This window comes from Kogia breviceps, chromosome 16 (genome assembly GCF_026419965.1).
Source record: "Kogia breviceps isolate mKogBre1 chromosome 16, mKogBre1 haplotype 1, whole genome shotgun sequence".
NCBI classification, from domain to species: Eukaryota; Metazoa; Chordata; class Mammalia; order Artiodactyla; family Physeteridae; genus Kogia; species Kogia breviceps.
The window spans coordinates 25,381,073-25,408,090 of record NC_081325.1 but is presented as its reverse complement, the minus strand read 5'-3'; the positions used below and the strand labels follow the sequence as shown (position 1 = coordinate 25,408,090).

The 27,018-nt window shown below is 36.3% G+C and overlaps 1 protein-coding gene across 2 annotated transcripts in view; it reads right to left on the bottom strand.

Moving 5' to 3' along the window:
- Positions 1–27,018, bottom strand: part of VWA8 (von Willebrand factor A domain containing 8) — a 345,450-nt gene that overhangs the window by 151,194 nt on the left and 167,238 nt on the right. For both annotated transcript variants that reach the window (XM_059041719.2, XM_067016182.1), the window contains 5 exons: positions 11,903–11,978; positions 9,473–9,608; positions 7,019–7,138; positions 4,094–4,299; positions 2,439–2,590 (listed from right to left, as the gene is read on the bottom strand). In XM_059041719.2, coding sequence (XP_058897702.1) covers positions 2,439–2,590; positions 4,094–4,299; positions 7,019–7,138; positions 9,473–9,608; positions 11,903–11,978 — 690 coding nt within the window. The remainder of the gene's footprint in view (positions 1–2,438; positions 2,591–4,093; positions 4,300–7,018; positions 7,139–9,472; positions 9,609–11,902; positions 11,979–27,018) is intronic.

Here is a 27,018-nt window from a genome sequence, read left to right as displayed (position 1 = left end):
AATCATAAGACTGCATGAGGACAACTTTAAATCTTCAGAGGTCTATGTGATTGCTATTAACTGTGCTACTCTAGGGGGGAAACAGAAAGTGTTAGTATCACTTCTTTTTAATTTGGTTTTGCAGATGAGAGAAAATTAAGATTATACTAAAATGCAAAGGATGTCAGAATAGGAATGAACCTTATTAACCTTATAAAGATAAAAATATATTCTGGCCTCACTAGGACAGTCTTATCTTACATCTCTTTTTACAGTTAATATTAATATTGCCCTTTCATTCTAAAAAGTGTATTAATTAGGTGAAAAGGTATATGGTTATGCTATCTAGAATAAAATGCTCTCAATTTTACAAACAGGGTAAAATCTGTTTCTTCATGTCTGACCCAGACATACAGGTTGAACATGTGACTAACTGCTGAATTCCCAGGACATTGCTTTGTTCACTTTACCATGCTACCCTCTCAAAGTACAAGGCTGATAATTTGATAGAAATAAAACATATGGAAGCTGTGGATTTCACTAAAGGGTAATAAAACATCACTACTTTTGAGCTGCTCAAGTCATTGCAATTTACAGGTGAGGAAAAAATGCTTTGAATGTGCATATCGTAGTCTACCATTATCTCCACCCTGAAGGAAAACTCACACATCCCCCACATGGGCTACAAGTCTATTTTTAGCTATACACAGTGGGTGGACAACTAGTTCTTTCCATCCTGGTCTTAGGCATGACCATTTTGTTTCCAGGCTCAATGTACTTTTGCTTCCACTCATAAGTAAGTACTAGAGCTGGAATTAACTTGCCATGGCAACAATGAACAAGCCATGGCAAGAATTTTTCAGTTTAGAACTGGAGACAGTAATGAATACGTTAAATCATTTTATCTGTCTTCCTTAAAACTTAAATTGCCAACAATTTTCTTTTGACTGATCTTACCAACTAATATGTATTTGACTTTTTATTTCAAGTTGTACAAGAGTACCAAGAAAATTATTTTAAAATCACAAGCCTGGTTTCCATGAAGTTAGAACTCTATATAAATTTGTTAATGGTAATAAAAATCATCTTATTTCCAACTGAAACTAAAGATATAATTTATAAAAAGGAAGTAAAAAACATGAGTACTAATAGGAGTTTGCATATTAAAGACATTTCTTGAACTCTCTAATATAGAAGATAAGCCATACCCATTATATTACCAAACTAGTTTCAAAATGCCCATAAATACTGGTAATCAATCAGTAAAATAGTATTTTACAGAAAAGTGTATATATTAGCAACTGACACCAAATCACTCTTCTCAAAAAGAAAATTTACTAACTTATTAATAATATAAACCAATTCAATGATAATTCTAACATAACTCCATCTTGCTCCTTTACCACTAAAGGGAAATATTTGTTTCTCTTTAAGAAATCCTTGAAGAAATTGTTAAAGCTTTAACTATTTTTATTGGCATATATTCTAACAAGTTTTATAATAACTTAAAAGAATAAATAAATAATGATGATGTAAACACTTAGAATATATATGTATGTGTATATGTATACATATATACACATATACATATATAGTTGGATTAATCATTAATTTGTATTTAACAAATTTTTTCTAAGAAAGGTAGAGAGTTCCTCCTATATGAGATGACAGTTATATAATAATTTAAAGGTAATTTTTGTCCCTTGGGAATTTATGATAATTGACTTTCTTATAGACAAAAATAGCATTAGATGCATTATCAATAAGTTATGTGTATTTAAAACTGTTTTCTAGTGAATTTGCACTGATTTATTTACCCTACTAATAAATACTGTCAATTATCTTTCTGGTCAACAACATCATATTTGCAAGATTCTTTGCTAAGCACGTAGCCTGTTATTACAAAATAAAAGGCAGGCAACTAGCCCACATGAAACAAAACTCACTTGTTTTCCTGCCTCTTTCATCTGTCAAGCTGAAATAAGTAACCCCCAAATTTCAAGTTAATATGATTATAAATTTAGAAAACTATCATAATAGAAAACTATATGGTGACATAAATAAGAACCTCTTAACTAAGTTCATATTATCTCTTCATGTAGCTTTCATGTTTGTACAATGATTTTGCACTAGATTAGGAAAAAATGAGAGTCATAGGAATTCAACAAAAGGACAGAGGCTGCAAAGAAACAAATATTTCCCTTTATTTGATTACATTACATCTACTCATGGGACATTCGAAATAACTGAAGTTCTCAATTTACAGACCTATAAATAATGCTATTTAACTGAAATCCAGCCAGCAAATAGCAACACATAACCGAAGCTCTTACTCATGGAAAGTAATTTCCACACCAACTCTGTTTAGTAGAGTATGACAGTAGATTCAGAATAATCAGCATTTGAGAACCAGAACAGTAACACTCTAGAGTACTTTATCAGTAGTGAGTTTGCCTTACTCCTTTGCCAGCTGCACACTGGTAGGTTTTGATCCAATAGGTATCCCGTATTTGTGTAAAGTGTTAATCAAAATCTCCCGCATGTCGTTGTTGTAGGAATCAAAGTCAAACACATTCCTAACCACACTGGAGAGACCTTCAGCGGGAAATTTCTGTATTCAAAAAAAGAAAAAAAATTCCCTTATTACCATGTGATAAAATATACGGTATTATAAAGATTTCCCAAACTGACAGAACAATAAGGATCAAATGAATTTTACCAGACCTTTCTTTACTAGCCTTGTCAGATAACTAATAAATACTGATAGGAGGAATATTTTATAGATAAGAGGAATATTTTTCTCTTTGAAGGTTTGCTCTGATGACTTAATATTTTTCTTTTTAAATAAATATCAGAATTTGAGGGGGAACAGTTCTTTCTCTCAAATGTTACATCGGTACTCAGATGCTGGTGTTTGGTGACTTCCACCACTTTCTGAAATCTCCTGCTTTTAAAATGAGTACTGGACTGACCAAACTTAAAAATGCTATTTAAATAAAGCAGAGTGTTGAATATCTACACAGAAGTATTTAGAGAAGTCACAAGTCTATGACTAAATGAAAAAAAAAGGATAAAGGGGGCTTCCCTGGTGGCGCAGTGGTTGAGAGTCCGCCTGCCGATGCAGGGGACACGGGTTCGTGCCCCGGTCCGGGAGGATCCCACGTGCCGCGGAACGGCTGCGCCCGTGAGCCATGGCCGCTAAGCCTGCGCGTCCGGAGCCTGTGCTCCGCAACGGGAGAGGCCACAGCAGTGAGAGGCCCGCGTACCGCAAAAAAAAAAAAAAGATAAAGGAACAAGAAAAGAAGGGAAGAAGAATGTAAAAAGTACAGAGAATAGAGAAATAGGGAAGAAAACAAGTACTACTAACAGCTAACTTCACACTGGTGGGGTCGTCTGGGTTCTTCATTTCCTCTGCCTTGGTTTTCTTTAGGCGCTGGGATCTGAGCTGGACTTATCATGGTTTTACAGGCAGAACAAAGCTTTCTATTTTCCTTTCTAGGTTTTCCTTGGAGGATGGGGATGTAGCAGAGGTCAAGAGTCATTAGGTTGTGACTGTTAGCTTCGAAACCATTATTTGCTATAAAAGTAGAATCTACATGGACTTTTTGTCTTCTTTACCGAGGCGGGCTATGCATCACAAATGGCTATAAGGAATTCCATTCTCCTGCCCACTTACTCCATCTTATAACATTTTCTCACAGTATTTACAGGTATGTAATCAATACTGTTCGTTCCCAGTCTGTTTTTTATCTCCAAGTCTTGTTTTTTCAAAATGAAAATATTTTTCACTCAGATACCATATGCTTGTTGTATAAAGTCAAACAGTAGTAAAGTTTCCCTGCTGTCTCACTCTCCTGTCTTCCCACGCCACCGCCCCCACCAAAACAAACCTCCAGCAAATTTCCTAGCTCCTTGGGAATGGCCATGGCACGGAACCTTGCCAAAGTCAATTCAAAGGTTAAACAGAAAATGTTCATTTCGATTATAGACATTTCATATTATATCACTTGAATCAGAATTCTAGGGAAATGGAAAGACTTTGTATAAATTAGGCAGTCTAAAAAAACAATATTGACGGCTTCTTTTCAACTTTTAGCGTAGGCATGTGCCATACCTGTAAATGCTTGACGATGTTGACAACTTCTCTGGTAGAATAAGGATAGTTAATAATGCCCTGGTCGGCTAAACTCCTCAGCTCTCCAAAGGCAGCCACGAGCTTCTGAAGGATGGGCTCGGGCACACTGGGGCCATACTGCCTGAGCATCTTGAGCTCCGAGTGGGGTTTGGGATTATCAACTGCATGGCAGCTAAAAATATCACCTACAAGAGAAAAAAGATTCACATTCAGCATGCGACTAATCCATTAAATGCCATGGGAAATACAGAATGGTCGTTAAAAGAGCCATGGGTTGCTCACCAAAGCACTTCTATTTTTAAATGTGTAAAACTGCACAGAAAGCCTGTCCAAAAATAGGTATAGAGAAAAAGGCAAATAACTAAAGCAAAAGAAAATGACACTGACTGATGTGTGGTTTGTTCTACATAGATTTATTTTTGTTAAAAATTGTATAATACTTGAATACAATTTCACTGGGAGATATTCAAATACAAAGAGCAAAAAAGAGAAGTCCTCTCATGTCTCTGCTAATCCTACTCCTGCCCCCATAGGTACCCAGTGTTAATAGTTCAGTGTCTTCATTTTTCCATACATATTAGTATTTTTAAAAATGCATACATACAAACATATATAGTTTTGATTATTCTTTTCCCATTAATTGGAAAATACTCCTCATATGGTTCTGAGACTGCATTTTTAACTTTAACACATGATGAATATCTTCAGAAATTATATACATATATGCATGCCTCTTCATGTATACTAGAAAAGGGGGAATTAGTATCATCACTCTTTAAACAATTTATATCTCGTGCAGATTGCTAGAATATACTTTAGAAGTAGGTTTTGGAAAAGTAAACCTGCAGAGACAATGTCTAAATTAAAATCAAGAAAAAGGAATGTAGAAACACAAAATATTTCATCTGTAATTTAGAAAACTGAGAACATACTAGAAAATATAATCTATGCTCGAGAGAAATGAATTTCTCATATAAAAGTTCACATAATTCTGATTCATACTCCAAAGGACAAGTGGCCAAAGGAAGTTAAAGTAAATAGATTTGCATTATTCGGTATGTTCATTTTGGAAAGAAAGGATATTTAGAACTTACTTTGACTTAGAAACCACTCAAATCATTATTTTATTGTTATCATATATTCATGAAAGCAACTGAATAAAATGCAACCATGACAACTTCATGCTTGTATCTCATAAGCTAAACCCATTCAAATACACACGTGAAGAACAGCTTGTCTTTTTTGCTGAAAATCAAATGTAACACTAATATAAAACTATATTTGAACCCTTATTCATTCATTCATCAAATAAGTATTAAATGCCTTCTGTGTGCCAAGTAATACTCTACGTACTTTATGTAACTCAGACATCAAAAACACAAAAACCCCTGTCCTGACGCAGTCTATATTCTGGCATGGGGAGGCAATAAACAATGATTACAAATGTTAGAAACTGTATGTTTTAAGGAAAAAAGAAAAAGCACAGTATAGGACATCAGAAATGGTGATGGTGGGGGAAGGCAGTCAGGTAGGCCTCACTGAGAAGGTGACAATTGGGCAAATGCAAATATTTGAGGGAAGAGCGTGGCTGGTAAAGCTAGCACAAAGATTCTAAAGCGAGCACAGCTGGCCTGTTCAAGAGGCAGGAGAGCAAAGTGGCTGGAAGAAGGCGAGTGCTGGGGAGAGCAGCACAGAGCAGAGCACGAAGCAAGGTCAGCAAGGTAAGGGGACGTCAGAGACGAGTGTGCTTCTGAGAAGTTCTATGCATGTCGAGCATATTCATGTAACATATCCCCCTTGCCTTTTAGTCTATTAATTCAAATGGTAGACTACTACACACACTGTCCTTATTGTTTCACTTAATATATTTCCAGGATTTTTTTTGGTATCAGCATGAGTAAACTTATCCCATTTGTTTGTAACAGCTGCACAGTAATCTACTGTGTGGATATAACAGAATTGCTTCATTCAGTCCCATTTGGATAGACATTTGGGTTGTTTTCTTCTTTTTTCATTTTTATGCTACTATAAACAATGCTATATTGCGTATCCTTGTACTTAAATCATTGCACGGGGAATATCCCTAGTTAAATTCCTTATGTGGAATTGCTAGATTAAAAAGTGCCATGGGCATACATACACTACCAAATGTAAAATAGATAGCTAGTGGGAAGCAGCCGCATAGCACAGGGAGATCAGCTCCGGGCTTTGTGTCCACCTAGAGGGAGAGGTGGGATAGGGAGGGTGGGAGGGAGACGCGAGAGGGAGGAGATATGGGGATATATGTATATGTATAGCCGATTCACTTTGTTATACAGCAGAAACTAACACACCATTGTAAAGCAATTGTACTCCAACAAAGATGTTAAAAAAAAAAAAATCAAAGAAAAATCTTCCTAGGAGACTGAGCTCGCTTCACCTTGAGTATGGAATGCCCAGTATCCAGAATTACCTACTTGCCACGGAGAAACGAAGCTATTCTTAAAGGCTCCTGATGCTTCAGTTTATCCCAAGGCCTCTCCAATCAATGAGAATCAGTCTCCCCATAGCTGGCCTCAAACATTTTCATAGGGGGATGTGATGAAAACCAAACGCTAAAACCCATTCCTTATTTTGTGTTTTACTCTAAGAGGCCCTTAATAACAAAGTAGAGTTTCGTTGTGTAAGAAAACACATAGATATGAAGCCATTCGAATACTTACCTGAGTGACCCTAAAAAAAGAATCTCTCTGAAAATGATACTCTCCTTCTCTAAAATGGTGATTACAAATACTCTCACAAGGTAGCTGTGATGATGACAGCACATGATAGCGTTCAGTGATAACCATTACAGTATTGTTACTAAGACAATATTTTTACTGTTATTGCTATTGTTTTTATTATTATTATCAATATTGTTTTTACCTAAGGTACCGAAGAAATCATTGCCTAGGAAAGGAAATCCAGGTCTGTTGGCCAGAACAATCATCCTAAAGTCAGGATGGATCACTACAACATTTTCTCTTCCATTGACTAATGCAGAATCTGAAAAACATAATTTCTATTTATTCTTTATAGATATTTAATAATTCTTAAGAGTATCAAGTTACAGCCTTTAAAATCACATAAGCAGTCATACTGTTCAATCGTAAAACAACTCTAAGAAATCTGGTTGTAACAATTTGGCTGCAGAAAACAAAAACATTTTTGAGAAGGTTTGCTTAGGAACAGAATACTAATAAAGCGTATACTAAACTATACGGGAACTTGCATTTTTTTGTAAATTAAATGCACGTCTAAAAAGCAAACTTGTCTAAATGTTGTCTTATGGTACTTAAACTTGGCTTGCGATGCTATTATTCCTTTAAAAAAAAGAATCTATAACAATAGATAATCCAAAGAACACACAAAGGATAATCCAAACATCCTTTAGTTTTTATCCAATCAGCAGCTGCATCACTTTGCATAAAGCCTTCATTCTGTAGCTAAGGAGTAATTCCTGTTTAGATTATGCACCCGGAAACTTAACCACATAGAATAAAGGTCTTGACCACCTAGTCAATTCATTAGAGAAAAGGTGATTAATTTCCATTCAAGGGATTCTACCATAGTTCTTAAAATACATAATTTCAAGTTGACTGGAACTTTCTTCGTGCAAATGTTTAAGGTATTAAAGGAAGTGAATATTATATACTACTTGCTGATTACATTTCAGATAGAACTGCTAGTCCAAACAATAATTTAAGATAGTAAAAACTTTATTATGGTTATTTTAAGAAGAAACACCTGTCATCTGAGTTTATTTAAATCTTAGCCTTAGGCTGTCCATCTTTAAGAAATGATAGTTGTGGAACACCTGGAGTTTTATCTGAGATGAGTCTGTAAGAACCTATACTTGTATTTTTTTATGATACCAAAAAGTAACCTTTCAATGTGCCATATATTCGTGTACTAATACCACCATTAGTTTTAACGTTTGATCTCCACTAATTTCAGTAGTGGTAAATACCAGGGTATGTGGTCACACACAAAATTTACTTAATTAGTTAACTAAAATAAAAATAGCAATAAAACATGAAAATTTTAAAAGGCAAAGAAAATGAGAAACATAGACATAGAAGTGATGCTTTATGAACCCATGTTCAAAAGAGCTTCAGTTGCTCTTGTGTTTAAAATGTCATCTACAATCAAACTTGAATTTAAGAATTATGATAACTCCTTTGCTTCTAGACTACCCTTCAAAAATATATTTTAAAAATGTAAAGGGTTACCAGGAGACAGTCACTGTTTAACTATAAGTTTGTTTCAGCAATTCTTTCTTGCTTTCCATTTCACTGTCCTCATAATGCCTCTAAAAAGGGCAGGAAGCATTCTAAGTTTAAGAGTCTGAATGATCTTTCTAAAAGATAGTAATCAGGCTGTTTAAGTCAAATTCTCATTTTTTCCCATAAATTCATTGTGAAACTGAAATGTTAGAATACTTTTATTAGTGCTGAGTTTCCTAGGCTTAGAAACAGCAGTCTTGCAATGACAGTGTCCAAGAAGTCTCTGCGGTGATGCACTTGTACATTTTTATGGAGTCTTCTGTATATACTCTCTTTGAATATTGAAGATTTCAGTTATTAGTCTCAAGTTGTTTGGTTACCTTACTATTGACTGTATATTTTTAATGGCTAGTTATAGATCTTCAAGTCTTTTCATGACACAAAAATTTTATATTAGAAACTAGAAAATGTTCTCATATTGCATTAGACAAACTTAATTTTTCCTTGTAGCTTAAACAGACTTATGAGATTTATCTATGTACATTTCCCCTAACAACAACAACAAAAATAAAATAAAAGGAGGAAGATACTCCAAAACAGAGAATAACTAACTTCTTCCTGAAGCTGGTATGTGTGTGTAATATATGTAATACACACCGATATATTCATACATATATATGATAGATATAAAATGCCCAGCAATTTTTTTCTAATTATACTGAGCTAATAACATTAATTTTAATATTGTAACAGAAATGTGGTAGAGCTTTAAAAATTCCAGATAACAATGAAAGAAAATAAATTGCACACAAATAATTGAGATGAGTATACAAAGGATTATGTTTGTATTCTCAGAGTAGAAAAACTATGAAGCCGATTTGTCCTAAAACTACTATTGAAATGCTCAAAGATGCTCTGACTATAAGAAAGTAAAACTGACAAAGCTAGATTCAGACATATTGATTTTTACAAATAATTGTCAACACAGACAACTTGACTTATATTGAACTTATGCTTGTGGTTTGCAGATAAATAGCCAGCTAAGTGTGTGATTTGATACCGGAGATGTAAAAATTGCATATACTGAAAGAAAAGTTGCTTTTTTTATACTCACTTGCAACAATGCGCCTTCCATCTGCTAGAATCATTTCTCCATTTTCTACTAGAGTTTTTAAAATACAGGTGACATTTGTTGGGGCTTTGTCTGCTTCATCTACTACCAGAACATGACCCAATTTTACTGCTTTAACCTTTGAAGACAGAACATTTACCATAAACAAAAAAATGAAAGCAAACGTTTTAAACATTTCATCACTCATTGATTTGGATTTATAATAGGTGGTTTTATGTAAGTTATAAATACACTATCACAAAAATGTCTGTTTCCAGCAGAGCTGGAAACAAAATGTATGGATCTCTACCAAAAGCTTCTCATAGTTACTAAACTGCTAACTCTGCAGTAATCACTTCATTTTCCTTCAGCTTCATAATTTTCCCTATGTTGGCGGAATTCACAACATTTCACACCCCAGGGTAGGGGAGTATTAAAACAAGTATAACGGATAGAGAAATTAAAGTGCCATGGGGGTTAAGAGGAGTGAGACATCACAATCAATACTGGATATCAGAACATTGCACTTGTGATGTCTCTAAAAGAGTGTATGATTTTAAGAGATCAGTATGTGTGGTGGGAGATGGCTAGTCAAGACAAAGAAAATCAATGGTCAAACTCAAGAAATCCTGCAGCCCACTGAGGGAAGAGTGAATATGAATACTATCGTGGCTGGAGCAGACGTTAAATGTAAGAAAAGAGAGAACAGGATCTGAAAGGGTAGATTGGGTCTCTACTACTAAAAACTTGACTGCCAGACCAAAAAATATGTGCTCTATGTCACTAAATAATAGGATGTAATTAAAGATTTATGAGTTCAGACATGATAACAATGGAGTTTGGAGCTACACGTTAGTACATTTAATCCTGTAGATATATGCGGAATAGACTAAAAGGGGAGTACTGTAACAATTTGGTAAAAAAGTGGTGTGAGGACCTGATTTTAGGGAAGGAGGCATGGGGAAAAAAATGGAAATAAAAAGCATTATATTGATCTGAAGAGTTTTCCAGAGGTATAATCTATAGCCTTGGCAACTGATTAGATGGGAAGAAGTGAAACGAAAAATAAGAAAGAGTTCTGGGTCTTAGATGACTAAGTGGTGACATTATTAGAAGAAAGGTAAAAGTTCGGAAAAATCCTTAAAAACATTTTTAAAGAGTGGATAGGAGGGAGTCTCCTGGTGGCCTCATGATTAGGACTTGGTGCTTTCATTACCATGGCCCGGGTTAAATCCCTGGTCGGGGAACTGAGATCCTGCAAGCCGAGCGGCATGGCCAAAAATTTTTTTTAAAAAGAGAAAAGAGGGCCTTCCCTGGTGGCGCAGTGGTTGGGAGTCCGCCTGCCGATGCAGGGGACACGGGTTCGTGACCCGGTCCGGGAGGATCCCATATGCCGCGGAGCGGCTGGGCCCGTGAGCCATGGCCGCTGAGCCTGTGCGTCCGGAGCCTGTGCTCCGCAACGGGAGAGGCCGCAGCAGTGAGAGGCCCGCGTACTGCAAAAAAAAAAAAAAAAAAAAAAAAAAAAAAAAAAAAAAAGAGAAAAGAATACATAGGAGGAGACAGTCAATGAATTTAAATGTAAACCCGAAGATTATTTTTTTACATCATAAGAAATATAACATAAAACGGACCATATCATAAACTTTTATCATTACATAATTTTGGCAAATAATTTTAAGGAAATATAGATCAAGACACAGATGATTCTACCACAAATATTTTATTGCATATTCTAAAAAATGAATAAGGATTTTTCTCTTGAATTTTAGTGTAAAAATAAGCTGAATTTTAAAAGAGAGAGAGAGAGAAAACATGTAGCTTTTACTCCTAACTCCAGCCTTTACATCTTTGTTCACAGAAAAGTCGGGTCCAATCTGGTTGAATTCAGGCAGGAGGTCCTAAAGACTCCCATCGCTGGGGTCTGGACCACAAAGGTTCTCATGGTGGCTTATTTGTGCCATTGCTGCCGAGGAGTTATCTACACAGAGAGGTGTGCCTGGCAGGCCAGATTTCTTTGGGTCTTATGTGAGAAGCTGAGGAATGATCTGCTCAGCTGCCTAAAACACTGGGTGAATATTTTATTAGTTAAAATCATTTTTTAAAACATTCTAGAAGCATTATCTAATTTCGAAGTCTGTACATCTGAAAACAGCAAACTTCTTTCTTTTTTCAAAATTCTGGAATAGAAAAGTAATCATTAGAGGATATCAAAATCTCTCACTCTGGAGAGAGAACAGAATAAGAAAACATGTTATTTTCCCAGTAATTTGCATTCAAATATCCACTCTCCTAATGACATATGAATGAGTGTTTTCCAGTTAAGACTGAAACATATTGGAACCAATGGGAGATTTCTCACCCTCAAAGGCTGAAATATAATTATCATTAAAAAAAAAATACATTTGAGAATATTCATATAATTGTATTACTAACCAAAGGTGAGTCTTCATACACAATAAGTCCATCTTTAACAGAAGGCTGAAGAGTAAGGGTTTGGACCGTGGTGTCCCTAAGGTTAAACCAACACATTTTATGGTAAGTAAGGAAATAAACTGACATTTGATCACGAATAAAATAACAACACAAGAGCATTTCTTTTTTCACCCCCATCCAGCTTTCCCTAAAATGAAAAAAAAAGCAAATGAAATTCCAGTCAGCAATATGTCAATACAAATTACAACGGTTTGGGAATTAATCCAAGTTTACAGATTATCCAGGTTCTTTACTTCTCTTTTTTCTTCCAGTAATTTCCCTTGTGACCATTTCACTCCTCAAAATAACTCCCTGAAGGTGAAAAGGAGAAATTAAAAATATATATTTGTATTTTATACACAATATTTAGATTAGTTAAAAATGATTTTGATGGTGAGTTTGGTGATGACTGTCACGCTGACGTAGCCAATTCAAGCAGGTCTGTGAATTACACTTTATGGCCCCATCCGCCATCACTAGGTGCAAAAGAAAGACTGTCTCACCTCACTCCAGGAACCATGGGATTTTGAACATTTCTGCTAGGATTAGGGCAACCCATTTTACTTTCTTTTTTTTTTTATTTTTATTTTTGCGATACGCGGGCCTCTCACTGTTGTGGCCTCTCCCGTTGCGGAGCACAGGCTCCGGACGCGCAGGCTCAGCGGCCATGGCTCACGGGCCCAGCCCCTCCACGGCATGTGGGATATTCCCGGACCCAGGTGGGATATTCCCGGACCGGGGCACGAACCCGCGTCCCCTGCATCGGCAGGCGGACTCTCAACCACTGCGCCACCAGGGAAGCTCCCAGAGTACCTGACTTTTTTGCCCCTAGGTTGAAAGTCTTCTCCCTCTAACTTGACTAAACAGTGATTGGTTTCTTTAATTTATTCCCTGGAGGTCTGGCCTATTGCCATTCCTGACCTCTGTTCCAAGCTCCTAGCCTCATGATAACGACTCTCTTGGGCCTGGTGCCTGTCTGGTGATCTACTGTTTTCTATAGCCTTAACACTACACTTTACAAAGAATTCAACATTATTCTTTTATCTTCACTAACCTTCAAATTGAAATGTATCTCAAATAAAGCCTTGAGGGATGTTAAAGGAAAGTGAAAATATATTGTGACATGTATTGGTGATAATCAACTTTAGTATGAATAAAATGCTTCTTATGCAATATAATGACATATAGTCACACATCCATTTTTTGTATTCCTGGGTCTCACAAGTTTACTGTAGGATATACTTTATGCTCTTATCTGCTAAAATCTTTTTAGGGTTTTAAACAAATAAGAACAGAGTTTAATGAATATCACTTAAATTCACTGTTAATATCTGGGCAATACAGAAGGGGGTAAGTGAGGAAGAGAAAGAGGCTGTTCACACAGATTTTTTACAGAAACATAGTGAATTTCACACCTCAGCTGTCACATATTTAATAGGCAACAACATGACACCTCCCAGCACCGAAATGGAAAAAGGAAATCTTGTATCATTGTCAGTAGAAAGGAAATTCAGCCATTACCCTAATAATTAGAGTGCTTCATAGCAGATTAAGAACAGGAAATTCAAGCTGAATTCCAATTTTAAAAGGCAAATGAAATTGTTCTTATGACACTTGAATTCTGATAGCATACAATTTGTCAAATTAGATTTCTCAAAAGATGTTTGTGCTAGAATTAAAACCATAAGTTTGAGAGAACAAGCATAAATCAGATGATTCCCAAAAGGGACAACAAATGAGGATAAATACCAATGGGAATCATGGTTTTCAGTGGAGTAGGCTACGAGAAAGAGGAGCTTAAAGGAAAAAAGTGGCTTTGTTCTATTCTTATTATTGGTCCTTTGTCTTATACATCAAAGGATTGCAAAGGCTAGTAAAATATGTAAAATTACATTCAACTTTTAAAAAATAGGTTGGCGTATATGTAAGTCCCTTATTATATAAGAGCAGAAAATAACCCACTATCTTCTGATTAGTACTTCATACAACAAGGAAAAAGCTTGTTTTTCAAGGTATGTTACAATATTATAAACTTCAACTCAGTAAATGATCAGATGACTATTGTCACAAGTAGCATGTGAATTGACTCTTAAAGACAATATACTGATTCTTTTTCAGAAAATATTTGATTAAAATCATTGCTTTGTATTTAGGAGCATCTTGGATCAAAAGGTATTTATTCTCCACACAAATAAGCAACGACCCTAAGAGAATATTTTATTTGTTACAATTTCAATTCTATTATGATTTGTTCCTGTCAATAACAGCTTTGAAACATAAGCTCATAAAAGTTGAAATAGACTCAACAATTTCAACAATACTGAGGAGAAGAAAACACATCTTAGTAACATTTCCTTAGCCTACAGTTAAATAAAGGGATGTCTTTCCAGTACATAACAGTTATCAGCAATGCTGGAGGAATTAATTAGAATGTTCAGCTAATTACTGACATTTATGTTAGCACCAATTGTTCTCACTTCTTACTCTCTTACAAACTAAAGCAGTCCATCAATTAAAGCCTGTGTCGATAAAGGGGCTACTCAAAGAAATATGGTGCTAAACTCTAGTCTTCTTTTAACTCTGTGATTTTAAAGTTTTTTTTTAAAGTTGGAGTTATTAATGTTTCAATAGTAATTTAAAATGACTCCAGATGCAATAAAAAGTAATTAGATTGAATAAAGACCAGGTTTTTATTAAAATAAGGAAAGAAAATTGGCCTCTGGAGAGCAAGCACAATTTCTTCTTGCGATGTTGCTTATAAAGGTACGTTAAGCTAATATCTTCAAATTTATTGAGGAGCAAAAGGTCTCAAAATAGCAATGTTTACTTTGAGGATAATATTTTAGTAAGTTGTATTTAAATTGGTTTATGGTTAGTTGTCTTTTAGAAAAACAATAATAGTTAAACACAAGGGTGACGCAGAAGAAAAAGACACACAAGAGTTTTAAATAGCTAGTAGAAATCTTTTCTAACTTTGTAGTTCATTAAAATAGAAACGGCTACAGTAACAATCCACTCATTATTCTAAGCCAAGCATGAGAAAGGAAAGATAGAATATGGCACTTAGGAGGCACTTAACAAATATTTGCTTAATATTTTAAAAAGTGGGATGATTATAAAAATAGAAATGGTAATTTTCACAAATAAGATACAAGCATAACATTACTTGAGAAATAAGTGCTGTTGAAGGCTATTTTCAAGTGAAGAAGTCATGGAATAAACAAGAATATCACTTCTACAAGGCTTATTTTAAAGTAAGTAATGAAATAAAGATAAATACTAATAATAATTATCACTAATAAAAGAGAGAGTGGTACTTAGACACAGGGGATGCAAAGAAATTTGAGAATTAATTAAATTTGAGAATAAATTAATGTTTACAAATATTCTGGGCTCTCTGAACACTCCCTTCCTACCTTGCCTATGAAAGACAAATTTATTTTGCCATGTTGGGGAAGAAACTTCCCTGAGCCCTCAAACAGAAACAGTCATTAATATAAGCAGTGTTGCCATACAATACAAAAAAAGGAAGACAAAATTTAGCTATGATTATTGCAGTGTTAGTTGAAAACCAGCACTGGCCTAAATCTGAGTCCTCCTAGTTTGGTCAATCACTTAAACTCTTTTTTTTTAAAGATTTTCTTTTTCTTTTTTTTTTTGATGTGGACCATTTTTAAAGTCTTTATTGAGTTTGTTACAATATCGCTTCTGTTTTATGCTTTGGTATTTTGGCCGTGAGGCATGTGGGATCTTAGCTCCCTGACCAAGGATCAAACCTGCACCCCCTGCATTGGAAGGTGAAGTCTCAACCACTGGACTGCCAGGGAAGTCCCAATCACTTAAACTCTTGAAACCCAAGATTACCCATCTCTACAGAGGGAATCAAAATAGAACATATGAGGAAATACAGTAGAGTAAAAAGTAAGAAGGATAAAAGTGAGAGAGATATTATTATATGTGCTTTGAATGCTGGGAGGGAAAAGTCCTTTTAGTAAGATAAGCAAAATACTTTTTCTGCCAAAGTGACTAAAAAGACTCCAGCTCTTAAAATACTTGTTTTGGAGGACAAATAGTTTATTTAGTTGTCAATCACTCATCACTATGTCCAGATGCATAAAATGCTAACAAACCATAAAAGGAAGGAAGACATTAGGGGGATAGTATTTATGGAAGGAATTCTACTGTAGTGCAGCACTTTGCTCTCCAGAGGTAGGGTCTTCTGGGAACAGCAGGTAGAAAATAGCCACAGCAAAACAGTCATCTGATGGAAGTGAAAATTTTCAAAATAGTTTTCAAAATCTACTTACCCTCCTTACCACGTCTCCTAGCAATATAGTAACACTTATTAAAAAAGAAATTCCTCCAATATTCAAAGCCATGCTGACAATCAAATACTTTGACAAAATCTGAACATTTTATAAGTGGTCTAGTCTTTAAAAATAAATATACTAAGATAGAATATTAAACACAGGATCTTTTGTCTTTACTCTGAAAACTAGCTTTCTGGCTTGGTAAATTTTAGGGACTCAAAAATGACCTAATTTCTTTGTAGGAACTTCATTTCCCCTTTACCAGACAAAAAAAGAAAAACAATATGCAGGCCTCTTATTTAACTTTTCCTCTGACATAAAACAAGGCATTTTCTAATCAGTTTTTGAAAAGGAATAAAATGAAATGAAGAGTAAAGTACAAAACTAAATGAGTGTACAAAGGTGCACACACAGATGAAACCAGAGTGTGAGGCGGGTGAATATTGTATCCACTGGGTAAATCTTCATCCGAAAATATAGTATCTAGTAATTTATATTTTTAAACGCCTCGTTAATTGGGTAACAACATAAAAGTTTGATAGAGTCAAAAATTAAGTGAATACATTTTCATATCAGGATATACCATAATTATTCATTCAATAAATATTTATTGAACATCTATTAATGGGCACTGCTTTAGATAAGATGGATAAGTATCTGTGAAAGTAAACATTCCTTCCTTTGCTGAGCTTAAATTCGTAATATATTTAAGTAAACTTATCTTACCATACTAATAATGTGCCACCTTTGACACAGCAGAAACTGGATCTTGCATGAAATTAAATATCAAAAGATATTTTACCATAGGCAATTCAAAATAAAGTTAAAATAAATATTTTTGATCACTGAGACAAATGATAAGCAGCCTTCGACTATTTAAGTCAGAGAAGACTTAAGCCCACCAGCTCTGCATGAAACTGGTCAGGCATGCCTCTTTTGGTTAATAACCCAAAATACACCTCTCCTGCGATACTTACAGCTTAAAATTTACTATGTAAGTTGCATTTTGAATTATCACAATAGTATTTGGTAAACTATAATCCATGAATTATTTTATCCTAATTTCTGGGTGTTCATCAACTTGAAACAATTCCCAATGCTCTGGTTTATTTATCACACTTGAACCACTTGAGTCAAATAGAAAACAGTATGTAAATAAGCATTCTATTTGGAGAACTCTTAACTTAAAGAAAATCTATGTTTAAGTTTTCTGTAATATACCTATTTTACTAAGGTTTTATGATAGGTGTTCTTAAAGGGAGACGCTACTGAATCGTAAGAAAAATAATATATATTGCTTTTAGCAACGTAAGTGAAAGAGTTCATTTCAACCCCAGCCTATTTTCCAGTGTCATTTTAATGGCAGAGGAGAAGGAACAAAATACCTCTGAGGAATCAGAGGGCAGAGGACAGGCACGTTTCTTTGCCATCTCACGTTTTTTCCTTAAAATTTGATGGCGATTTTGAATGCCATTCCATAATATACCTAGCTGTTCCAATACAAATGCGTTTAAGACATCATTAGGAAGACAGCAACAAAGAGCTGCTGTCTAGGACACCGGGGTGAGTGGAAGACAGCTGACACTATACAGCCAGTTCAGGCTCTGGCCACTTTTTCTCTTCCGGTATCTAGCACACTTCTTGAACCCCAAATTAAATAAATGAGTGGGTATAAAATGGCAATTGTTTTTTTCACGGCTTTATGAACTGTGTCAGGATAATCACAGTGGAGAGCCTCCCACGTGAGGCTGAAGAGGCATTACGCGCAGCATTTTCTGACTGGTGCTGGTGGGCATTTCAACTGCTGCACCTTTTCAAGATATCAGCAGCTTAGGTCACCTCGGGACTTGAAAAGTTCTCCTGTCTCCTGGGCAAATCTCTTCTACTCTTTCAGGATGAATATGAAGGTGTGGTCCATTTGTCCTGTTCTCTCACTTGAGTTTAGGTATTATTGCTATTTATTCAAGGCTAGTCAGAGGATCTCGAAAACCTGAAAAAGAGTACTTAATACACAGATAAAACTTAAAATAGAAAATGCATGTTTATAGGTGCAAAAAAGGCTGGAAATAGGCTACTATCCATCAGGGCTACTCAGAAGTCAACTTCTCAGGAAGGCCTTCCCTGGTCAACCTATGAAAATTATACACCTTACTCTGCCCCCTTCCCTGCTTTATTTTCCCCATGGCCCTCAAAACCTGCCCTGCCAGTGCTACTGCGTACCAACCCTCCTCACCTAACTCGTGAAGGTTTGACTGAACCCCAGACTGGGGAGACAGATTTGAGCCCTGGTATTGGCTCCTATGTGCATTGGGCAGAGAGCCCTTGCTCGGTAACATTTATATGACTGTCCCCTCACTAGGCATACCATCTATAGACAAGAGGATATCATATATATATATATATTTTTTAATATACCTAGAGCCTGTCATCATGCCTTGTACCTTCTATGCATGTAATAAATGTTTGCATAAAGAATGAATAAACCTGTGAGTGTATTAAACTTATATTATGTATTACCAATTTGTAAAGCAGATTATTAGGCAGGAAGGGTTATAAAATGAATAATTCAGAGCTCCTGCTCTCAAGAAGCTCACATGACAAGAGACATATAAGATAAATATAACTCACATCAGACTCCATGCTCCCGATGCAGGGGGCATGGGTTCGATCCCTGGTCAGGGAACTAAGATCCTGCATGCCACCTGGCACGGCCAAAATAAATAAATAAATATAAAATACAAATAAAAAATCACTTACATCAGAATGTGATAAGGGCTATACGAGAAATTAAAACAAAGTTCAATGGGTACACAGAGGAGAAGGCAATTAATTCTGACTGAAGAAAACAGGATCTTGATGATTAAATTTGATTTTAACTGGCAGAGATGGGTGGAAGGTGCTTCCAGGTAGAGGAATAGAAAAAACATGTCGAAGTTTGGAGATACAAGAGTATTTTGGGGAAGCACCGAGCATGTCTAGAACATAGCTGCATGGAGGGGAGTAGAGCTTGATAGGCAGGGTGAGTCGGAGTGCACACTCTTCTTAAATATCACGTGTGAAGAGTTTGACTTTCACGTCATGGGAATGGAGGACCAATCATCTATCCATTTCAGAGAGAGGACTCTCTAAATGGATGTCTCAAAGATGGATGGGAAGGGACCGACATTGCATTTATTCATTTGCTTAACCAATCTTATCAAACATCTACCATATTCCAGAAATCATGCTGGAGGAGGCAGTTCCAAGAAATGCCCCTGCCCTTAGGGAGAGAACATTGTCTAGCAGGGAAGACAGAGGTGGAAACACGTGATTGTGATAAAGAATGATGTGTATAATAGCAGAGCCTACTCTAGGTCAGTGGCTCTAAATGTACCATTAATAAAATGTTTTTGTTTTAAGAAGATACATTCTAAAGTATACCAAAATAGAAACAACAACTGAGCTAAAGATGAAAAACAATACCTTAAAAACACTTTAAAATTTTATTTGTTAATAATACAAAAAAACCCTTTTTGTTCTCATTAAAAATTAAAGAAGGATATTTTAGAAAGAATAATGTGATTAAGACATTTTATTACTTGTGTGATTTAAAGGTCCAGTCCTAAACTGAGTTTATTTCAATACTTATTATAGCTGAAAAAGAGCTCATGAAGACTCGTACCTCCAAACCCAAGTGCAATTTTGACTGCAGTCCCTATAGCTCAACATGCATTTTTCAATTTCATCTATCAAAACATACAAAGGTTTTCATTACAGTTAGGCTTGGGAATATCCATCTTTCCTGATGTCAGGGGTTTTGCAAACTAATCAGGCAGTGTCACATTTTATATATATTTTGAACGAATAGGTTCAAAACTCACTGAAACTCTTCATTTGTAGGAAACAGTATTTAAATTGTTTTAGTGTGCAGACATGAGACATTTTTAGGAGTACTACGATCTATTTCTACTTCTGACACCAAATGTGTGGGTTTTCTACACCCAACAATTCTCTAGAGACCCTAGAGTCACCTTATGAGACTCTTATCATTCTGGAGATTCCAAGGGTCTTAGAATTGGAGACGAAGACCAAATATTTTAACAAAAGATACCCTTATAATGCAGGACATTACAAGTGTTTTAGAAGCTCTTGTGCTGGGAAAGGGAATGAAGGCCAAACATATAATTATTATATCACAATATCACAGAGTGACATACGTTTTTTTTTTTTTTTTTTTTTTTTTTTGCGGTAGGCGGGCCTCTCACTGTCGTGGCCTCTCCCGTTGAGGAGCACAGGCTCCGGACGCGCAGGCTCAGCAGCCATGGCTCACGGGCCCAGCCGCTCCGCGGCATGTGGGATCTTCCCGGACTGGGGCACGAACCCGTGTCCCCTGCATCGGCAGGCGGACTCTCAACCACTGTGCCACCAGTGAAGCCCGACATACATTATTTTTAGCCACAAAAAAACTAACTGAAACAGTTATAAACATCTTATTTAAAGACACTCTCTCCAGAGAAGTTTTTTTTTTTAAGGAGTTATTTTCTACTTTATTGCTAAAACATAACCTGTAGCTTGAAGAGTCAAATTAAATTTTTTTTTTAATTTTTAAAGTATCTGTTACGTAGCATCTCTCTAACAGCCATTAACACACAGACAGATCAACAAATTGTGAACTCTTGACTTTGTAAAAGACAAATGGGTAGGTTTGACAGATCTTTTCAATACTTTACAATGAGATTATAAGTGAGACTGTGTAGTATGAAAGATTTTCACAGTCAGTTCCTACCTTATTCCAAAATATTGCAATAGTTCTGGCTTTGCTTTAAAGCTCTTATTTTTATGTGACACATCTAACTGGTGACATCCTGTAGCACTGTGTGCAAGTCTGCTTTCAACCTTTGTGGCAGTGTTTTGTTTTGAATCATCATGGAGTGAATACATTTCATGTGTGATGTCCTCTGTAACCTTACTCAAGAGTCTTGTCTCTATCCAATCAAATCAGATGCTCCATCAATAGTTATACTTACATAATTTTCTGCCAATTCCATGTCATTTGTTTATATTTCCATTATTAACGATATTTTCAACCCAGGGTTGTTTCTTCAGGAATCTTTTAAACCACTATCCGTCATATGAGGGCTGGCTTAGTTAACACTGGGTAACGTAAACCACAAATCTGCTAAACTGGGCACAGTAAACTGTTATGTGTTGTCATATTGTGCAATCAGATGAATACCTGAGAGCGTCCCTGTCATCTTCTCATAATACAAACTCCCACAATTCTCTCTGGATACGTCCCATTTCCCATATGTGACAAACTGAACAAATGAGGGTGCCAGTGTCCGTCAGTATACTAACTATTGGTAATGCTTATTTCATATTTTTAAGAGCAAAGTAAATGTAAATGCTGATGTCTTCCCATGTTCCAGTGGATGATCTTGAACTTCTTGGTACGTGCTCCCCACTTTAAGAAGCGCTTTGTACTAATGTTGTCACAAAGAAAGGAAACGTCTGCTTGTGAAGGAAAAGGAGAAGGAAGGGTCTAAGAAATTTTCCTAGAAGAAAAGACTTTGATTTGCATTTTGACGAAAAAGTAAGAATTTTCCAGACAGACTTGATAGAGAAGGGCATTCCAGGCTATAAAAACTGCAAGTGGCAAGTGAGGGAGTCGTGAATATGCATGTGATTCTTGGGAACCACAAGCTGTTCACATGGATTAAGCCTAAGTATGTGGGAGAGAAAGGTTGGAAGTAAGACTAATGAAACAGATGGGGCTCAGATTAAGGACTATGGACTTGATATTGTTGGCAATGAGAGTCACTGAAGGGTCTGAGCAGGAGAATAAGTGATCAGCTTTATTGATGGAACAGTACGAGGCTTGGGAGAGACAGACTGAAGGCTGAATTTTTAACCAGGAGGATACTGTAAAAGTCCAGGCAAGAGAAAATGAGGAATGGATCTATGGCCCAGAGGATGGAATTGAAAGGACTTGGTCACAATTCTAGGTGAAGGAGAAGAAACTATTTTAATAGTCTAGGTATGGCTAGTGACTGTAGGAAAGGAAAAGAGGAAAATATTTGGGAGATCTAGAAAAATGTAGACATGATTCTGTAATAACTGGCTGTCAAGATAAAGGACAGGGAAAGGAAAAAGGTATACCGATTACAGACCAGGTGACTGGATACAGGATTCCATAAGCTCAGAGAGGAAACATCCATTCTTTCCTTTACCAATCATAAACACTGCTTTACTGATACTCACCATGAATGAGGTATAGAAAAGGGGCTGGAGGACATTTATAAAGGAAAATTTGGTATGAAGAGATGGACATGTTGGATTTGAAATGCTCCAGAGATACCAATGTGGATATTTTAAAAAGAAAACTGCAGATTCAAAGCTAAGAAGAGAGGAAGAGGCAGAAGATATATGGACAATACAGATTTATAGAGAAGAGATTTAATTTTAACTGGGTACCTACCACACACCAGGCACTGTCCTAGACACATGTCATTTAATACCTCCAACAATTCTATGATGAAATTTAGGCTCAAAGAGGTTACCCAAACTTATGCTTTTCTTTTAAAAATTTGAGGCTTCTGTTTTATTTTAGCCCAGTTTTATAATAAATGGTTTATACTTTTCGATGCAATGCATTCCTAAAAACCATGTCTTAAAACAAATGAACCCTGCTGACTATGTAGCACTACTGTCATCTGATCAGCTGCCAGCAGAAACCAGTAAATATGTATTAGTAGAAGTGTTCAAATACTGCAGCAGCAGAACTTAAGTCCTTGGTGGAAAATGATATTCAATTATATACAACTTACACCACTACCACTAAGAGTTGGTAAAAAAAAAATCACATTCAGAATGTGGTGTGTATAACACGAAAGACACCTTTGTTAGCAGATTGCTGAGCTTATAGTGCTATCCCTACTTTATTCAGTTTCACTCAGCTGCAGGCTCAGCCCTGCTCAGTTCCTGATTTCTTACTCTAACCAGGCAATGCGATACATGACTCATTGGTTTTGCTCAGAGATGTTATAAATCTCCTATTTGGGGATTTACTGATACTAGTACCAGTATCCCTAGTAAGCCTAAGTTAACCCCCTAAGTTCTCACAAGTCTCTAGTTACTATAATCTGTAATCTTTTATGGATCCATCTTACATGGGGTCAATTCAACCAATGAATCTCCAGAACAGACAAAGCTGCTAAAATGCTAGAATGTCTTGCTGTAAATCCCAGCACAATTATGAAGACAGTAACTGCTGCCAAACTTATTCATTTACTCCTTATCACATTACCCTATAAAACTTTTTATATCATTTCCATGATAGCATTGATATTGTCCAGTTGACTGAATTATTTGCTCATTGCATGCCTCCTTTTTACCACTAGAAGGAAAGCTTCATGGCAGCAATGACCTTGTCTATCTTGTTCATCACTGCGTTTCTCAAGGCCTAGAACAGTGCTAGGGACTGCGCTCAACGGGAGGCTGAGTTTTCTGGTAGGGTATATTGTTGGTGTCTGGTAGTATATGTTGTTGGTGTCCTACCCAGATCTCCTTTGCTACCAAAGGCACCCATCCCACGGCTACTGTAGCACTGACTTCTAAAAGCTCACAGATGCACCCCTCTTCAAAGAATTACCCTCCATCACAGGGGAGTACCTTGTCCTGAAATGCCTGGGAAGTTAGAGGTTCTCCCTGATTCCTCTCCTGACTAATGCCTCACTGACGTGGGGGCAAAGAAGCCGGGCTCTCTTGCTTCCATGTGGGATAACTGAGTAGTGCCATTAGTGCTGCAGAGCTCCCTGTGAGGAGGCTGAGGCCAGACTTCACCTAAAACCACTTCTTGGGGGTTCCCTGGCCGTCCAGTGGTTAGGACTCCGTGCTCTCACTGACAGGGGCCAGGGTTCGATCCCTGGTCAGGGAACTAAGATCCCACAAGCTGCATGGGGCAGCCAAAACTAAAAAACTAAAAAATAAATAAAACCACTTATTTTCCACAGTCTTACCCTGATTCCTTCACTTCCCAGAAAGTTTCACCTAAATACTCTCCCTCTAAAATCACTTATACAGACATTTCCATCTCTGGCTCTGCTTCTAGAGTACCCAACCTAGATATCTGTTGATTATTTGGATGCATAAAGGAATAAAGTCAAATGAAATAAAGAAGAAATTCTTAGATTTTCCAGCAGTGCTCTTAATTCTTGCACAAAACATTACAGATATATATCCATTAAGAGACATAGATAACAGTGTGGCGAACTAAGTGATTGCATTAGGACACAAATCTACCTGCTTAGTTTAAGCACCTCACCCCATCTCCTTCAGCTCATGTTGTCACTGTTGCTGTCATCTGAAGAGTCTGGCTACAGCAATATCTGTCTCACTTATAAGAATTGGCACTTTATAAAGCTCAACAAAAAAAACATTTTAGATCTTAATGAATTAAAAGATGGTTGGGAAGTATATGACACTGGCCCAAGATACTTCTTCACTCTATCAGCTTAACTAAGGATGCTGCTGAAAGAAACCTGCAGGTGAAGCTCTCCAGAGAGAGGAGAGCAGGTTTAAGTGGTTGGAGCGCGATGTTAAGCATGTTAAGATAATCTGATATTGAAACAATTGTAAGATTGAGTTTATTTTTTATTACAACTAAGGACTAAAAGTTTTTTAAAATTCCCCCCCGCCCCCGCCATCAGAGCATCACTGATTTTACAGTGGAAGTCAGAGTGGAAGAACTATTTTCTTAACAAAAATTTGCTTTACAAATTAAAAAAAATGCATACAAATGCCTGGAAGGTTATAAACTAAGTTGAGAAGAGTGATTGACTTGAAGAAGGGGAGATGAGATTGGAAGTGGTGGTAAAGCTCTAATTCGTGTTTCCTTTCTGCAAAAGGAAGAGTAGAATCAAATTTGAGAAAAATATGAATAGTTGTTAAATATGAGCGATACACTTGGGTATGTGCTACATGTTTTTATTTACATTTTTTTGATTTTTGAAATTTTTCTCAAACTAAAAAAGTGTATAACACTTGAAAAGAATGTAGCTATTCTCTAGTGGCAAAGGATCTAACAAAACTAAGGAAAAACACACACTGTATCAGTGGTTCTCAAGCTTATTTAGCTTGTGAATTAGGAAACAAAAATAAAAAAGAATCCCATAGAATCCTGCTTGTTTCCAGTCTTCTCTTCCAAGACAGTCTAGAGCAGCCTGCTGGCTGGGGTCTCCAGTTTCAGGATCGGTCTGCAGCTCTGACCCAGTCACCTCTATAACCTACAACAACCATTTGGTGAGTGCACCGAGAACTGAAGCAGTGTCCGCCTGGGAGGAATATCATATAAAAGATCACAGGCATTGATTTGGTTTACAATTTTATGAATTACCTGGGTGACAGAACCGAAAACGGAGCTGTTAAGTACACTGATGATACACCTCAGGAGAGGTGCATTAAGACACAAAAGAAGCTTAATAATCTGGAGAAGTAGTCAAGAAAACAGAAAATGAAATTTAATAAGGGTATTATTGTTGGAAAAAAAGGGGAAAATATGGAATAACTGGCCAAAGGAAAGGCTTTGGGATCAAGCTGCGCAAGGATTAGAAATATGAAGCTAGAATTTTAAAAATCAAGCTATAATATGTAGATTGAAGTATTAAATCTAAGAATTGGTTGACCAACAATCTTAACACATGGCTAGTACTTTAATGAGGTACTTATTAAAGTGCTACTATCACTAAAATACTATTTGATCAGCATGACAAAGTCAAGAAGCAGCACAGTGCAGTGGTTAGAGCATAAGGCTGAAGCCAGACTGTATGAAGACAGCTATGTGACCTCAGTCAAGTTTTTTAACCTCTCTGGGCCTCTGTCCTCATCTGCAAAACTGGGATGGTAACAGTACTGAACTCAGAGTTGTGTGCAAAAATGAGTTACAATTTGAAAACAGGGTAGAACAGTGCCTAGCACAGAGTAGCTGCTAGTTACATGTTTGTTAAATGAGAAAGCAAAAATAGTACAGAAATTTAAATGGATTTGGAGTCAAAAATTAGTACAAACCTAAAGATCTACATGGAAAAGTTAGAGGTAGTAGCATAATTCATTCTGTAAAAAAAGGCAGTAGAAGGCATTCTTAGTGGGAAAAGTACTGTCTAACTGCTGATAAAAATGTTTCTAAAATAGCCTTTCCAAGTTCATAATGGGGAAGATGAGACAGAAGGAGTATCCTGGCAGCCTATGACATCAGACACATCTCCAGTTCTCTATTGCTCTTATCAGAATGTCTTGATGGCTCAATAATAATTTTTTCCATGAGACTTCAAAAAAAGCTTTTAGTTTTTCTATTTGTTTGCCCTTGGGGACTTTGTGAATTTCAAAATGTATACTGTCACATTGTTTTCGTCAGATTGAGGAAAGCCTTGTATGCTGAATTATGCTGTGCTTTTTAAAGCATGTCATCATTCACTCCAGGATATTTGATATGGAGAAGGTCAGTGCTACAGTTTTACACTTCATTTTATCTCATTCGATTTCATAAAGAAAAAGTATACAAAAATATGAAGAGGGAAAAACAAGGGTTTTAACTATAACCATCTACAATGCAATGCAGTAGTCCTCCCCTGCCCACTCTTCTTTTTTCTCCTCAGACTCCATATAGTCATCAACCTAAAATTAGCCAGTTAAACCCACTTCACCACTTCCCTTCTTCCCGTTTTCATTGCCAGTATGTTTGTTTGGCTCCAACAATTTTATCTGGATTACTGCAATCACCTCCCAGTGTTC